The 15358-nt window shown below is 21.5% G+C and overlaps 5 protein-coding genes across 8 annotated transcripts in view; 3 read left to right on the top strand and 2 right to left on the bottom strand.

The window, feature by feature from the left end:
• The window catches only part of LOC102680355 (histone-lysine N-methyltransferase SMYD3), a 12361-nt gene extending 9597 nt beyond the window's left edge, over positions 1-2764 (top strand). The window contains exons 2-7 of one of the 3 annotated variants that reach the window (XM_006621929.1): positions 700-921; positions 1060-1301; positions 1381-1685; positions 1790-2069; positions 2154-2316; positions 2468-2764. In XM_006621929.1, coding sequence (XP_006621992.1) covers positions 806-921; positions 1060-1301; positions 1381-1685; positions 1790-2069; positions 2154-2316; positions 2468-2684 — 1323 coding nt within the window. In that variant the 5' untranslated portion in view covers positions 700-805 and the 3' untranslated portion in view covers positions 2685-2764. Of the gene's footprint in view, positions 1-627; positions 922-1059; positions 1302-1380; positions 1686-1789; positions 2070-2153; positions 2317-2467 lie in introns of those variants that run through there. The other 2 variants (XM_031513476.1, XM_006621930.2) reach the window with 2 other exon arrangements.
• Positions 2765-3004: 240 nt separating this feature from the next.
• Positions 3005-6007, top strand: LOC102680676 (rab-like protein 6). 2 transcript variants are annotated; one of them, XM_006621931.2, is made up of 6 exons: positions 3005-3144; positions 3509-3703; positions 3775-4259; positions 4330-5111; positions 5215-5716; positions 5789-6007. In XM_006621931.2, exons 2-6 carry the CDS (start codon positions 3577-3579, stop codon positions 5987-5989), a joined length of 2097 nt encoding a protein of 698 aa, XP_006621994.1. In that variant the 5' UTR covers positions 3005-3144; positions 3509-3576; the 3' UTR covers positions 5990-6007. The 2 variants fall into 2 exon arrangements, with proteins under 2 accessions (XP_006621994.1, XP_006621995.1); XM_006621932.2 differs by having other exon boundaries at positions 3006-3144; positions 5765-5809.
• Positions 6008-6813: 806 nt separating this feature from the next.
• Positions 6814-9200, top strand: LOC102680915. Its single transcript, XM_006621933.2, has 5 exons — positions 6814-7162; positions 7656-8138; positions 8222-8310; positions 8429-8650; positions 8752-9200. The coding sequence occupies exons 1-5, from the start codon at positions 7043-7045 to the stop codon at positions 8957-8959; spliced, it is 1122 nt and encodes a 373-aa protein (XP_006621996.1). The 5' UTR covers positions 6814-7042; the 3' UTR covers positions 8960-9200.
• Positions 9201-9516: 316 nt separating this feature from the next.
• Positions 9517-10729, bottom strand: LOC102681131 (DNA-directed RNA polymerase II subunit RPB7). Its single transcript, XM_006621935.2, has 8 exons — positions 10649-10729; positions 10404-10513; positions 10157-10316; positions 10036-10086; positions 9903-9968; positions 9772-9843; positions 9666-9699; positions 9517-9588 (listed from the first exon to the last, which is right to left on the bottom strand). The coding sequence occupies exons 1-8, from the start codon at positions 10658-10660 to the stop codon at positions 9572-9574; spliced, it is 522 nt and encodes a 173-aa protein (XP_006621998.1). The 5' UTR covers positions 10661-10729; the 3' UTR covers positions 9517-9571.
• A 1908-nt stretch (positions 10730-12637) lies between these two features.
• LOC102681256 overlaps positions 12638-15358 on the bottom strand; it is a 3327-nt gene continuing 606 nt past the window's right edge. Inside the window, exons 2-6 of the mRNA XM_006621936.2 lie at positions 15075-15315; positions 14642-14977; positions 13681-13908; positions 13350-13594; positions 12638-13278 (exon numbers count right to left, since the gene is read on the bottom strand). Of these exons, the coding sequence (XP_006621999.2) occupies positions 12711-13278; positions 13350-13594; positions 13681-13908; positions 14642-14977; positions 15075-15315 (1618 nt within the window). The 3' untranslated portion in view covers positions 12638-12710. The remainder of the gene's footprint in view (positions 13279-13349; positions 13595-13680; positions 13909-14641; positions 14978-15074; positions 15316-15358) is intronic.

Here is a 15358-nt window from a genome sequence, read left to right as displayed (position 1 = left end):
TCAATATAATATATAATATGAAATAGAAAATGACGTTAAGAAACTAGAAGTAGAATCGATTTATCGATTTTTATCATCGATGTTTGCAAATCGATATATTAAAATCATCTATTTTTTTATTCAATTAATTTATCATTATAAAGATATTTTGTGATTATGTTTATTTTTTTTTTTATTTTTTTATATTCTTTTGTTTTATTAAAAAATATATATATAATTTTTTTTTAATAATATTTTTTTTTTATTCACATCTCATTTATCTCTTTATTTTAGATTTAAAAAAAATAAAACATTTTTGCTAATTTATAAGTTAATTTATAAGTTAGTAAAATATATTGTTTTAAATATTATTTTTCAAAATCAAATTAATAAACTAATTTAATAAAAGAATTATTTATTCGCAACAATTTTAAATTTTGTAAATTATTTAAAATTACGCATAAAAATTCACAAGTTAATCCATTTATTATATGAAATAGAATATGAACAGAATATGAATGAAATAAGTGTTTTCGCTCAAAAACATTTCATAAAGAATAAAGAATAAGAATTGAACAACATAATGATATATATTTTGCTTAAAATAAATTTTTCAGACATTTATAATTTCTTCTTCTATTCTAACTACTCTAAATTTATTTAATCGACATAAGTTACAGAAGACATAACATCTGATTCTTTGTACTATCGGTATTTCAGAACATGAGACATAAAATCTTAGGATGATAAATCTATTCTATATCTTGTTTATGGTTATATAGCCCGTCTTAAATTAAACAATATTAATAAAAGGAACACTTTGAAAATGAGTGAAAGTGAAAATTTTATTAAAAAAGGCACTACTCTTTTTACTGCTAAACCATTTGCTTATGTTCTTTATTCAAAATATAGAAATGAACGATGTGATTATTGTTTTAAAAGGTATATTCTTAACATTTTTAAAAAATTTTAATTTACATAATACTTTTATTTCTTTTATTATTCATTTATTAATATTATTATATTATAATAATATAAATTATTTTATTTAAAAATAATACATAAAATTATTTTTTTCAGTGGAAAACTTTTTAGATGTTCTGTTTGTAAGTGTATTTATTACTGTAATCAATCTTGTCAACAAATGTCTTGGACTATACATAGTAAAGAATGTGCAAGCTTAAAAAGATTTTCATCAAAAGTTATACCAGATGTTGCAAGACTAATGGCACGTATAATTATAAAATTAAATCAAGGTGGAGGTGAAGAAATAGGATATTATAGTAAAACTAAATATAGGAAATTTAAGGACTTAATGTCTCGTAAGCTTTTCATGTAAGAGAACACATAAAATATATATAAAATTCTATTTAATTAATATTTAAATTATTATTTTGTTAGATTATTCTGATATAAAAAAAGATGAAAAAAAAATGGAACATTTTGTATGTGTATGTGGTGTTTTATATGAATTTCTTGGAGATATGTCTATACCAAATTCTGCAGAATTAATGGGTATTTATGGCAGAATTTATATTAATTCTTTTAATATATCTGATTTGGATATGAATAATATTGGTGCTGGTATTTATTTGGGACCTTCTATTTTGGACCATAGTTGCAAACCTAATGCTGTAGCAACCTTTGAGGGGACAACTATAATTATTAGAACAACAGAAGATCTTCCTTATTTAGATTTATCTCAGGCAAGTCTTTTAAATATTTTTGTTTTTATAATATTGTAATGAAATTTCTGTTAACAACAGAGAATCATTTAAAGTATAATACAATTATAACTGAACATATATAGATAAGAATATCATACATTGATGTAATTAAAACAACAAAAGACAGACGTGAAGAACTACAAAGTTCATATTATTTTTGGTGTAAGTGTAAAAAATGTGAAGAATCAGAACCAATGGTGGAAGCAGCAGCATGTCCAAATAAATTTTGTACATATCCTTGTTCTCTTGATGCTGATATGTGTGAAAATTGTAATACAAAATTTCCTGAAAATTTTAAGGAGACTTTTTATGAAATATCTGACTTGACTGCATATCATTTACAAAACATGAAAAATATTGCCTGTATCCTTTTTATAAATAATATTAATTAGATTGTTTAATATAATATATAATATAAAATATATATTTTCTTACAATAAAAAATAGATTTGGATGTAAGCACAATGTGTCTCAAAAAACAAGAAGGTGTTTTACATCCCCTCAATATACAGCATGTACAAACTTTACAAAGTGCTTTTGACTCCTCTCTAACTTTGCAACATTGGGAGGAAGCTGAATCTTATGCTATGAGACTTATTAATGGCTATTTGTAAGACAATATTCTTTATATATATTAAGTTTTTAATTATAAAAGTTTATAAAAATTTTTAATTATATATATAAATTTTTAATAATATTAATTACTTTATATATGTTAAGTTAAAAAATAATTCATAATAACTTACTTTTATTCATATTAGGACATATTATGGAGAATTTCATCCATCAACTGGAATATTATATTTATCAATAGGAAAACTTCAGGTATATTTAAAAAAACTAAAACAAGCTATTGAAACATTAAGAAAAGCTAGTGCAATATTAACAATAACACATGGAGAACAACATACTGTAATTGAACATAATTTGAAACCACTTCTTTATCAAGCCACTGTAGAAGAATTCAATGAATCATAACATTTCTTATAAACAATTTATAATTGTATGTAATTTGCTAATAGTGTATAATTTATAATAAATAATTTTAGTATATATAATATTTCATATAAATTACCATATCACTTTTGATTTTGATAAAAAATCATATTTAAAATTTTCAATTTAAAAACATAATATATATTTAAGAAGCATTTAAGAATCACTGATACCAACGTTATAAGATATTATTATAAATATTTATATTACATAGTAAATTATATAAAAAATGATGATAATTAAATATTTATTTTAATAATTTAATATTTTAAACTTTTTGCAATTAATAATATTATAAATGTTATGAAACAAATGATTAATTGCCAACATCACAACAAAAAATAAATACAGCTGCTAAGTGACAGCTGCTTAAGTTTTATTAAATCGGTTACTTGTTATGAATAAATTTTTATTTTCTATAAAAGATTTAACATAATATGGAGTAAGTAATTATTTTTATTTAAAAATTAATTATAAAAATTTTCAAAACAATATGTTTATTTTTTTTTAATATATGCAATAATAATATGACTACTAAAGTAAACATTATTATATTAATTTATTTCTTTAAATAATTTTTATATTTTTTTTATTTAAATTTATTATTTGCTTTCAATTTTATATAAACTTAAAATAGAATTGCATTATAAAAAATTTATTTTTAATACATTTTGTAGTAATTAATTGGAAAGACTATTATTATAAAAATGTTCTTTTCTCAAATTATTTATTAAATTATAATTTATTTAAATATATATTATATTAATCATTAAAATATTTAACTTTCTTGTATCTATTTTATCTAGATATCTGTTATAATATTTAAAAAAAATCCTTATCTAAACCATTGTTGGTTTCGTTAAAAAAATATACAATGTTCTCTGCATTTAAAAGATTAGCTGGAAAATCTGATGGAGTTGGTAATATATCTCCTAGACCAGCTCATCAATCTATGCCAACAACATTACAAAGAAAATTTGCTAAAGGTGTACAATATAATAGTAAGTATGTTAAACTAATTTTAAAATAAAAAAAAGTAAAATTTCTTTTATTGAAAGTATTTTATTTTTAGTGAAAATTATTATAAAGGGTGACAGAAATGTAGGAAAAACTTGTCTATTTCATAGACTTCAAGGCCAAAAATTTATAGAAGAATATATACCAACAGAGGAAATACAAGTAACCAGTATACAATGGAATTATAAAGCTACGGATGATATTGTTAAAGTTGAAGTTTGGGATGTTGTAGATAAAGGTCGACGTAGAAAGAAATTAGAAGGTTTAAAAATGGACAATTCACAGTCTGAAAATGTTATTGAGGAACCTGCTTTAGATGCAGAATTTCTTGATGTTTATAAAGGGACCAATGGTGTTATTATTATGATGGATATTACAAAATCTTGGACATTTGATTATGTTCAAAGAGAACTTCCAAAAATTCCTAGCCATATTCCAGTAATTGTTTTAGGAAATCATTGTGATATGGCACATCACAGAACTGTTACATCAGATCATGTGACATACTTTATTGATTCATTACATGAAAGAGCAGCACAAGTAAATTTGTTATTATTATTAATCATAAATAATGGGAAAAACCTTTTCTTATCAATTTTTTTTTTGACAGGTAAGATATGCAGAATCATCTATGAGAAATGGCTTTGGATTAAAACTTTTACACAAATTTTTTAATCTACCTTTTCTTCAATTGCAACGAGAAACATTATTAAAACAACTTGAAACTAATGAGGAAGAGACACGTTTGACAATACAAGAACTTGATCTTTTTCAGGATAGTGATGATGCTAATTATAATAAATTCTTAGATAATCTTGTTAATAGAAGAAGAGCACTTGCTGATTCTGTCTCTGCCAGTATCCTAGTCCCTAATGTCACATCTTCTTTAAGCAATCATAATATATTATCTTCTAATGGCAATACAAATGTAAATGCTGAAGTTAAAAGATCAATTTCTATGCCTGGTCCTATAGGAGGTGGAACTCCTATTCCAATAAAAAATATAGATTTGAAATCACTACCAAAGAAAGAAAATCTTATACATGCTTCTGAAAATCAAGTAGTTCCTATTAAAAATTCACAAACATCACCATTATCTACCACACAAAATATTTTAAAAACTGATTCCAAAATGGCTGAATTTTTAAATGAAAATTCTGACAGACGAGATTCAATTAACAAATCACAATCACTTATGTCAAAAATATTTGGTAATAAAAAGGAGGAAGAAATAGATAGAGTCACACATATTAATAATACAAATACAAATGTACCACTAACTAGTGTTGAAGATTTTATACCCGATGATGGATTATTAGATCGATCATTCTTAGAAGATACTAATCAAGTTTCACCACAAAAGATACAGCATGAGGAATTAGATTCTGAAAGGTATATTAAAGTTATAGATAATATAAAGAATTAAAAAAATATCTATAATTTAATTTACTTTTAATTTTTATATATTTTATAATAAATTTTCTATTTTTTATAGTGATACTGAAACTGCAAATCCTTTGGTTGCTGGTTACGAAGATGATTTATCATCAGCTGATGAAGCAACACCTCCCATTCAACCTAAATTGGCTGAAAATCCATTAAGTAAACAAAAACACAAACGTGAAACTTTATCAAATACAGAAATAAATTCAGAAAAATTGCGGCAAATGACAAAACGTGATTCTATTTCATCTATAGAGCAAGAATTACAGATATCAAGTAATTATGATATAAATGAACAACAAGAGATTAATTCGGATGCATTTGATAGCTGGCTTCGACGTGACTCCAAATGGAGACAGAGTCCTGAAGGTGGTGAAGATGTAAGCAGTAATAGTACGAGAAAAGACAGATTAGAATTGAGTGATAAAAGTTTAGATGTTAGTGTAACAAGTTCTAATGTACATTTAGAATTACTTGATAATACCAGTGTACGTCATATGAGTTCCGATGGCGGTAGTCCCGTGTTAAAAGAGAAAAAAAAACACAAAGAGAAGGTATGCATACAAAATATTTTTAGTATATAACTTCATTTCTTTTGATAGTAATATCATTTTGAATTAAAATAGACGGAAGACAAAGAGAAGAAGAAAAAGAAAAAATCTAAAGATAAAGAAAAGGATAAAGAAAAGACCGATAAAGCAGATAGAAAGAAGAAACGTTCATTACACCGTTCAAGAGATGAAAATAGAGAACGTGATGAGCTTGAAGAATTTCTCAATGGTTCAGTTACTAGAATTGATGTCGATGTTGCTTATGAAGCAATATAGTGTTTTTATTATGTAATATTTAATTTTATTTTTAATTAATAACGCTGTCTTTTGGTAAAGCACATAAAATATTATGTAATATTGAATTTTCAGATATGAATTTTATATTAATATTTGGAAATATCTTTTATCTATATAAAACAGAAATATCTTTTATCTATAAAGTAGAAGTCTGGAGTTCTGTTATAATTCTTTATATGATAAAATAATATAAAAAAAAATTTCTAATAAGTCATTTTTAATATTTTAAATGCTCGATAAATATACTTTACCAATACTTTAGCGTTTTGCACACATCTAACATAAATATAAACGAATATATTTTTGTAACTTGAACGTAATATGCTGGAATTTATTTGAATGTATTAAATTTTTATTAATGAAATATTTAAAAATTTGCGAATAATTTGAATTTTAATTCGAATAATATTTTTGTTTATTTAATGTCTTCTTCTGAAATGAAGAAAATTACATTAAATTAATGTAATAATTTTATTATTTACTTTTTTTTTTGTTTATTATATTTATTTCGTTAAATATTTTCTTCTAAAATGAAAAAAGTTGCATTAAATTAATGTAATTGTTTTCTATATTGTTAATATTATTAATTTTCATTTATTATTATATTATATTTATATTATAATTTTTTAATCGTATATATCACAGCGCAATAATCATCAATGCAGCTTCCTGTTAATAAATGTACATAAATAAATAAGAAATTGTTATATAAAAAAATAATTTACTTCTTACTAGATGTGATATGTGAAAATTTCAAATATATATACATATATGTACATATGTAATATTATATTTGCGCCCTCTTTTAAATTTTAAACTGAAATTTGTTAACTGAACATAAACGCCCTCTCTAAAACTTTACACCAATTCTGTTAAAACTTATCCAAACTATAATTGAACATGTGTGAATTTACCGGATACTGTCTATAATATGATACTAAGAGGTCATGCCGACAGTTGTATTTTGTATTACATTATTTCTGTAATTAAAGAATATCGAATACAAATCTGTGAAAGAAAAGATTGAAGAAAATGTCATTTTATTTACGTTCTATTCCAAATAAATTTACATCTTTTGTTAATATTCGAAGACAAATAACTGATATTAACTATCGGCTACCAAAAAATGTTAAATCTTTGTTTTTAGAAGAGGTAAATAGCTTTACTTATACAACAATATTTAATCATTTTTATTTAAATAAAAATTTTAATTATTGTCATTTAAAATTGTTTTACTTTTCATTTCACATTATTATGAAATATAAGTTAACCTTAATATACTTATGTAATAGTTTGTCATAATAATTTGATATTTTATAATTTTTCCAAGAATTTTATTATTTGATTTTGTCCTATTTTTTTTATGCTTAGTGTTTTAGAATCTTTATAAAAATTCTAATTAATAAAAATAAATAGGTGTATATTTTTATGTATATTAAAAAAATATAAACATTTATATTTTATTTATTATAATTAATTGCAAATGACAAGAATTATTGAGTTATTGTTTACACACACACATATATATATATATATATTGTTATATAAATAATTATATATATATAAGATTTATAGCATATATTTTATATATATTTTAATATTTATGATATTTAATTTATAAGAAGAAAATAATCTTTAATTATAGTTTTTAGATGCACAAACAAACTCAATAACAAATTTCAAAAAAAAGCCTTTGAATTCAATGGCTTATTTGTCAAGGCAAAATGTATTATTTTCTTCCTTTAATAATATTAAAAGTTCTAAAGCATTAAACAAGAAACATAATTGGACTAAACAACAAATAATCAAATTATATCAGAAACAAAATAAGAGTCAAATACAAAATGTAACCAATTCATATTTAACATATATGTCAGTATTAAAAACGAATACACAATGGGAAATTTCACCTGAACATTTAAAAAATAAATATAATATACCATTTAGAGAAGTGATACCAGCTAAAAGAATATTTGATAATAATGTTTTATTCAAATCTGAAAAGGATAAGATTTTTTATGCAGAAATTTCTCCCAATATAAAAAATGTAAATGAAATGCAAACTTCTGAAGATCGTAAATCATTTGAAACACAATTACAATCTGTATTTGATGTTCTTCGTAATGATGTATGTCTCTATATTGTGCACAGAAATTGCTTGGAATTATATAAAACTTGAGATTTTATTACACCAAAATGTGTTTCTTTCAGTTACCATTATTGTTCGTTCAATCAATGAATTATTCAATATATACAAAAGATTTAATATTTATTAATAATATTAAAGGAACAACAACTGTGTAAGTATATAATTAAAGTATATAAAAATTTCAAACATATATAATATGAAAAATTTTATTATTTTTAAATTAATATATGTTATTAAAAAGGAATTGTACATTTATAAATGTTTTATAGAGGTATTGAGCAATATCTTAAGCAAATAGCATTATTAAGATTAGTAGGTCATTTAAAGTTTGCTTATGTTAAGTTAAAAATTTTAAAAATGACTATGCACCCAGAAGATAATAGTATTAAAGTTCGTTGGCGTATAGTAGGTGCCTCTGGTACACGTGTATTTCTTACATTTTGGAAAATTAAAATGTTTAATGCAAGAGAACAGGTAGAAAATAAATCAGCGTAAGTATTCATTTATTAATTTTTATTAATATTGAAAAATATTTTAATAATTAGAATTCTTTTATTTATATTATGATATTAATAATTGAGATTATTAATAGGTGGTATGATGGTTTTTCTACATTTTATCTTAATAATGATGGTAAAATATTTAAACATGTTGTTGATAAAACAATGCCTGATCAAAATATAGAAGAAAAAATTAAAATGCCTGTTGAAGCAAAATTGGCATTATTTATTGCTTTATTAGATTCAAATTTTGTTCGATTTTGGTTAAAACAATATCCTGAATTTCTTCAAATAAAATAGAAAATTTATTAAAATTTTTTAAATTATTGCACTGTGTAAAAAAAAAAATAAATAAATATTGAAATTATATCTTTTAATACATTCTTTATGTAATTATTAATAACAAATTAATCTAAATATTTGCTATTTAGATTATTTACTATTCAAATTATATTTTTTTTTATATTTTCAAAAGATTAAAATAATCTAGTGTAAAAATATATTATTAATTATAAAAATATAAAGTTATATATGTCGTGTATTTAGATGTATATATAAGAATAATATTATTTATGCATTAAACATTAGTATTTTGTTGAATTGTAATTAATTTATTATTAAAAAAAGAAATATATTTTATTTCAAATATATTCAATAATATTGTAAATGTTATGTTTTTATGCATATAAATTTATAATTTATAAAATTAAATATTTATATACAATTAAATATAAATATTGTATTTGATGACATATATAATTAAATAGCAATTTATATTGTAGAAATTAAATAAAATTTAATAATATTTATTTTTCATTTTATTTTTATTTTTCACATATAAACTCTATATTTGCATAAAAATAAAATTTATTTTATTTAACTTATAAAATTTAAATTGAAATGATAATTTATTTAATTACACACGAGTCCTATAACAGAAATATATTTTTTAAAAAAAAGCAATATAATTTTAATTAATCATTAGAGTAATAAAATAAATATTTACCTAGATAATCATCCATCAATGTTCCAATAGCAAACTAAAAAATATAAAGTATATATTATATAATATAGAATATTAACATGAAAGTTTATATATTATAAATACCAACAATTCCAGTGGCATCAACTCTTGTACCAACAATTTTTAACCTTATTTCATCATCTGGTTGAATAATTACATCCTGTAATTTATAATTTTTAATTTAAATTTTTTTTATTGTATATATTTTTTTATATTTACCTCTTCTTTAGTTTTGTAACATGGTGGATTTATATTTGGACAAAACTGCATGTCTGCTGGAATCGACTACAAAAGAGTTTGTTAATTTATAAATTGAAATTATAAAAATATTATTCATATAAAAATAACTCACATGATGAGATATAAAACATGAAAGTGGTCCTATTTCAGCAAACATTCCAACCTAAAAAAAAGAAATAATATATAAGTTTTCAGATAATTTTATAAAATTTAAAAATATATTTAATATTTACTTTATTCACTTGTGTTACTATGGCATCTAATACTTCCCCTTTAAATGGTCTAAATACAATAGCCTTATATTTAACTGGATATACTACAAAACCTTGTCCTGGTTGTATGATTCCTGCACCTATATTATCTATTGTTGTTACAGCAACTACAAAACCATATCTGAAATTAGAAAATATTAAATTTAATTATTATTAAATATTTTTAAATAAATATATTGTTAATTGTGTTATGTATGTATAAACTTACTTTCCTGTACAAGTACCTTCTACTTCAGTATATAGTTTTTGTTTCACAGTATCTAATAATTGAGGTCCAAAATATCTAGGATGTAATAAAATTTCATGTTCTAATGATATCTGTAAAAATATAAAATAAATTAATTATGCATATTTAATATCTTTAACAACTTTTTATTATGAATCTAATTCAATATTTTATTATATTTATTTCATGTTATTATGTATATATTAGTATTATTAGTAATAACTTACATGATAAAACATGCCTTATTTATATAATAATGATATCAAATGATATTAATTTATAGAATTATTTATAATATATTTTTATTATGTATATTTATATTTTTCTAACGTATAAGACCTAATATCAATATTTCAGCCCGCCACCACTAGATGTCTAAAATTTTTTCTTGAATGTATGGTTTATTATGTGCATTTTTTATACTTAAAATAATGTATTAAAATTTATTAACTTATTAAAAAATAAAAATATATATACGTTATAGTATGTATATATATATATATTTAAATTAAAAATAATATAATATTGCAAGATATAAACTGGATATAATTAAAATATTACAATTTTATATATTATTTATGTATTATATAAGTATTTAATTGATGCAGAAAAAATAACTTTTTACCATACGATCGTATATCTGCCTTTGCTGTTTTTAATTAGAAAATAAAGAAAAATAAATAATTATGATTTGATAGTAATAATTCAGAGACAATATATTTTTCGAAAATAATTACGTTTTAATTCTATCATATATTATTTTTTAATGAAAAGATAATTTAAATATGATGCGTACTAGTTTCTATTGTTTAATTTATATAATTCTTTTTTTTTTTTTAGAATAGAGTAAAAGTTTTTAGCTATATTCTACTATTATATTATCGTATGAATTCGGCTTTAGGAACATTGTAAACGTATTATAAGTTTAGTTTCAATGATATTAATAAATAAAACTAAAGCGGATTTTTGAAATCAAATATAAATATAATATTGCATATTATTTATATTATTTATATTATTTGTATATTATTTAAGTATTTATCAGGTAATCAATTGAAAAAAAGTTAAAACGCATTAAAAACAAGCGTATTCCAGTTGAAGAAAATTTTTAAAATTAATTTATTATAGATCGAATCAAATTAACTATTTTCGATTAAAATTAGTTCATATTCTTGAAAATATCCAAATATTTCATAAATAGTTGTAAACTATTTTGTATCTCTATTAACGTATCGAAAAGAAATCATAAATTTTTTTAAGAATCCTATTTTTTTGATGCATTTTCCTTTCGTTCTGTACATGTCATTTCTATGCAATGATATTTTTTTTTCATATATTTCGAGAAAAGTATCGAATGGATAGAATTTGATCCATCATTGGATCAGGATGATGCAAAACAATTAGATTCTAAAAGAAAAACGGGAAGAAATATTTTGCAAAGAGAAAAATTTCGTGAAAAAATATTAATATCAAACTTGAATTGAATATATTTGAAATTGAAAATTTTTATAAATTTTTGAACATTATTAAAAAATATAAAAAATATCGAATCTTATTTTGAATATTTTCCGAATCTTTATAAATCTATAATATGTTTATTAATATTTATAATTTATATTAAATTATTGGAATTTATGGAATAATTATATATTTTATATTCTTTCTTTTTTTAATATATATTTGAAATAAATTATAATAAAATATAATAATATAATATTATATATGTCAAATATAATCATTAATAAATTTAAATATATTGAAAAAAATTAAAAGAAAAATACTATGAATGTATTGGAAAATAATATCATTTTATTAATAAAGTATTTAATGTTCAAATTAATGCAATATTAATGTGGTATGATAACTCTCAAACTTTTTTTTTCAAATCTTCGCAACTATTTTACTCAAACAATACAAGAATAAAATATAATAAAATACAATTATACATTTGCACATATTTTTTCTATTTCTATTTTATACTGTCATTATTGTTTTTTCTCGCTTTTTTAATTTTCAATTCAAAATATTTACTAATTTTCAATCCGGAAAAATCTTATACTAATATTCAATTTATGGTATTTTTTTTAAATAATAGAAAATATGATTATAAAAGATATAAAATTAATATTTATAATTATAATTAATGCACAAAATAATTTATTCTAATTTTAAATTATTTTATAAATATATTTTTTAAAAAAGCAAAAACTCTGATATAAAATATTATATTAATTTATCTAATGTTCGTATGACATTTTGTACTATTTTTTAAATTACAAGAAAATAAAATTATTGATTATCGTCATCTACAAAAGTTAATTTTTGTTTAATTTCTATAGCTAATTTATATCCAAGTTCTGGTCGGCGATCTTTTCCTTCAACCATTGCTTTTACTTGACTTGAATTTACAATTACTCCATTATTAGCTATAACAGTAGCTTTAGTTTTTTCAATATCAACAAGATCTACTCCTCGACTACAATCATCAATGAGAATAGTCCGATAACCGCTTGTAAGTGCATCTACAGCAGTAGCTCCAACACAAACATCATAGGCTAATCCGCATATATATATATCAGTTGCCCCCTTTTCTTGTAATTGCGAAGATAAACTTGTTTCCATCATCTTTTTATTATCCCAAAAGACCGAATATGAATCTACTTCTGAATTAGTTCCTTTATATATTTTAATTGCATTATCTATAATTTTCAAATCTTTGTGAAGTTCAGCACCCCAAGAATCTTGAATACAATGACGAGGCCATAAACGTTGTTTTAATAATGGTGGACCTCTAAATGTTATGGTATCATAAACTTGTGCTGTTTCTTTTGATGTTCCACTACTGGGATCAATTTCTCTGTAAAAAAATAATAAATTTATAAATTATATTATAAAAATATAATAATTAATTAAATTAAATCAAATTACCTTAGATGTAAATTATCAATAAAAGATACATGATCTATAGGATGCCAATCAAGAGAATAAAATACTGCATCAAATTGTACAGTTTCTAATAAACGATTAATTGGGTCAATTACTTCTGAACCATCATGTTGTGCAGCACATTGTTTAATATTTAAAGAACCTGTTATAAAGTCGTTTTGAACATCCACAATTAAAAATGCACTCTTTGGACGGGTGCATATTTTAATCCAACGATTCCAACATATCTACAAATTAAAAACAAAATGACTTTATTTAAAAATTATTTTATACGATTTAATAATTATTTTAATATTTATAAATATGTAAATACTTCAAATTCTTCTCTATCAATTTTTCCATCTCCATTCAAGTCAAATACTGAATATATTTCTTTTAATTGATTTTCTTCAACATTATATACTTTTCCACGATCATTGCGAAATAATGCACGACAAATAAATTCAAATTCTGTAATAGATAAATATCCATCTCCATCTTTATCAAATGCAGTAAAACATGCATCCATGTTTCTTTGGTGTAACTTTGTTGTTTCCAAGTTACTTATTTAATCAATACTTACATTAATGATATATATTATTATATATTACTTTTTAAAACTGTTGAAGCTATATCAATTAAACTGTTATTTAATTTTAATTATATTACAATATTTAACTTTAATCATATTGCAATATTTTGTTTTTGTATTTATATTTATGCATAACATTACAATATAATATCTATCAAGTATATATTAATAATATCTTATAATTTGATTTGAAAAAATATTGTATAAATGCAAAAGTTTTAATGAATTTTTAACAGATATATGGTATAATTATTAGTATATTATGGAAATAATAGATTATTGTTGAATTATAATATAGATTTTTAACAGATGATATAATTGTTATTAGATAAAAAAAACAATAGATTATTCGATTATAAATATTTATCATAGTATCATATATGATCATTAAATTTTTTTTACTTCTAATAAAATTAAATTCAAAAAAAATTTCTAAAATTTTTATTGTTGTATATATATATATATAAATTTCTTTCATTCATTTATTTGTTAAACAATATACAAATATAGAAAAACAAAAAATGAATTATTGAATTAATCTTTGATGAGTTAGTAATGATATATCAATCATTACTTCAGGTTCTAATAATTCATTTACTTTATATTTCATAGATTCTTCATAAGCATATGTAACAGATGTATCTGTAAGTTGGATATTACATTGTGCTAAAATTAAAATACAATTATGTAATCGTGCACAAACTTCACGGTTTACTTGAGGAATTCTTGATAAGTCCTGTGTGAAACCACCTTCTGATCTATCAGTATCTTGTCTACTAGCTCCAATCCATATATAACCATTATTTCCTAATATTAAACTTGCACCATTTTCTAAAGTGTGAAAATGTGTCTTTTTCCGTTTTATAAGAGCTGGTGAAACTTTTAACATTATACCTTGAGATAATTTACCATATTTTAAAACTCTAGTATGTAATGAAAGAGAACCATCTACAAAAGTACTTTGTACTTCTGCACAAATTAAATCTCCTTCTTGAAGATAACGTCTCATAGTTTGTTCATCTTCAGCTGATCTTCTTCTCTATAAATTACATGCCAAAAATATTTTTAATAATTAAAAGTGTATTTATTTTTAAAAAAATTTTTTTTAAAAATGAAATTTAATATTTGTATCATACCAATTCTCCACCTGGTAAATTAACACTGGAGAGTAATAATACAGAGTCAAGTTTAGAATTTGTGTCAACTTTCCATCGTTTTTGTTGTACTTCAGTTATACGTCCAACAACTACATCTCCAATTTCACCTTGATAACGTGCTTTTAAAGGTTTTATCGAAATAAGCTTATTTACTTTTTCTAAAATACCAGCTACAGATGCACGTAATGTATTTTCGTCATCTACATATGTTCCATGTCCTCTAATAATAAAAATAAAAAAAAATTAAAAATTTTTTTTAAATT

Source organism: Apis dorsata, unplaced genomic scaffold (genome assembly GCF_000469605.1).
Source record: "Apis dorsata unplaced genomic scaffold, Apis dorsata 1.3 scaffold_651, whole genome shotgun sequence".
NCBI lineage: Eukaryota > Metazoa > Arthropoda > Insecta > Hymenoptera > Apidae > Apis > Apis dorsata.
This window is presented reverse-complemented; position numbering and strand designations above follow the sequence as displayed.

What these genes read in the sequence shown, in the direction of transcription:
- LOC102680676 (XM_006621931.2), top strand. Translation starts at nt 3,577, where the DNA reads ATGTTCTCTGCATTTAAAAGATTAGCTGGAAAATCTGATGGAGTTGGT. An exon ending in TAAAGGTGTACAATATAATA is followed by an intron (nt 3,704 to 3,774) that starts GTAAGTATGTTA and finishes TTTTATTTTTAG; the next exon opens with TGAAAATTATTATAAAGGGT. An exon ending in TACATGAAAGAGCAGCACAA is followed by an intron (nt 4,260 to 4,329) that starts GTAAATTTGTTA and finishes TTTTTTTGACAG; the next exon opens with GTAAGATATGCAGAATCATC.
- LOC102680915 (XM_006621933.2), top strand. Translation starts at nt 7,043, where the DNA reads ATGTCATTTTATTTACGTTCTATTCCAAATAAATTTACATCTTTTGTT. An exon ending in AATCTTTGTTTTTAGAAGAG is followed by an intron (nt 7,163 to 7,655) that starts GTAAATAGCTTT and finishes CTTTAATTATAG; the next exon opens with TTTTTAGATGCACAAACAAA. An exon ending in TTGATGTTCTTCGTAATGAT is followed by an intron (nt 8,139 to 8,221) that starts GTATGTCTCTAT and finishes TGTTTCTTTCAG; the next exon opens with TTACCATTATTGTTCGTTCA.
- LOC102681131 (XM_006621935.2), bottom strand. An exon ending in TAGTAACACAAGTGAATAAA is followed by an intron (nt 10,087 to 10,156) that starts GTAAATATTAAA and finishes TCTTTTTTTTAG; the next exon opens with GTTGGAATGTTTGCTGAAAT. An exon ending in GAGTTGATGCCACTGGAATT is followed by an intron (nt 9,700 to 9,771) that starts GTTGGTATTTAT and finishes TATATTTTTTAG; the next exon opens with TTTGCTATTGGAACATTGAT.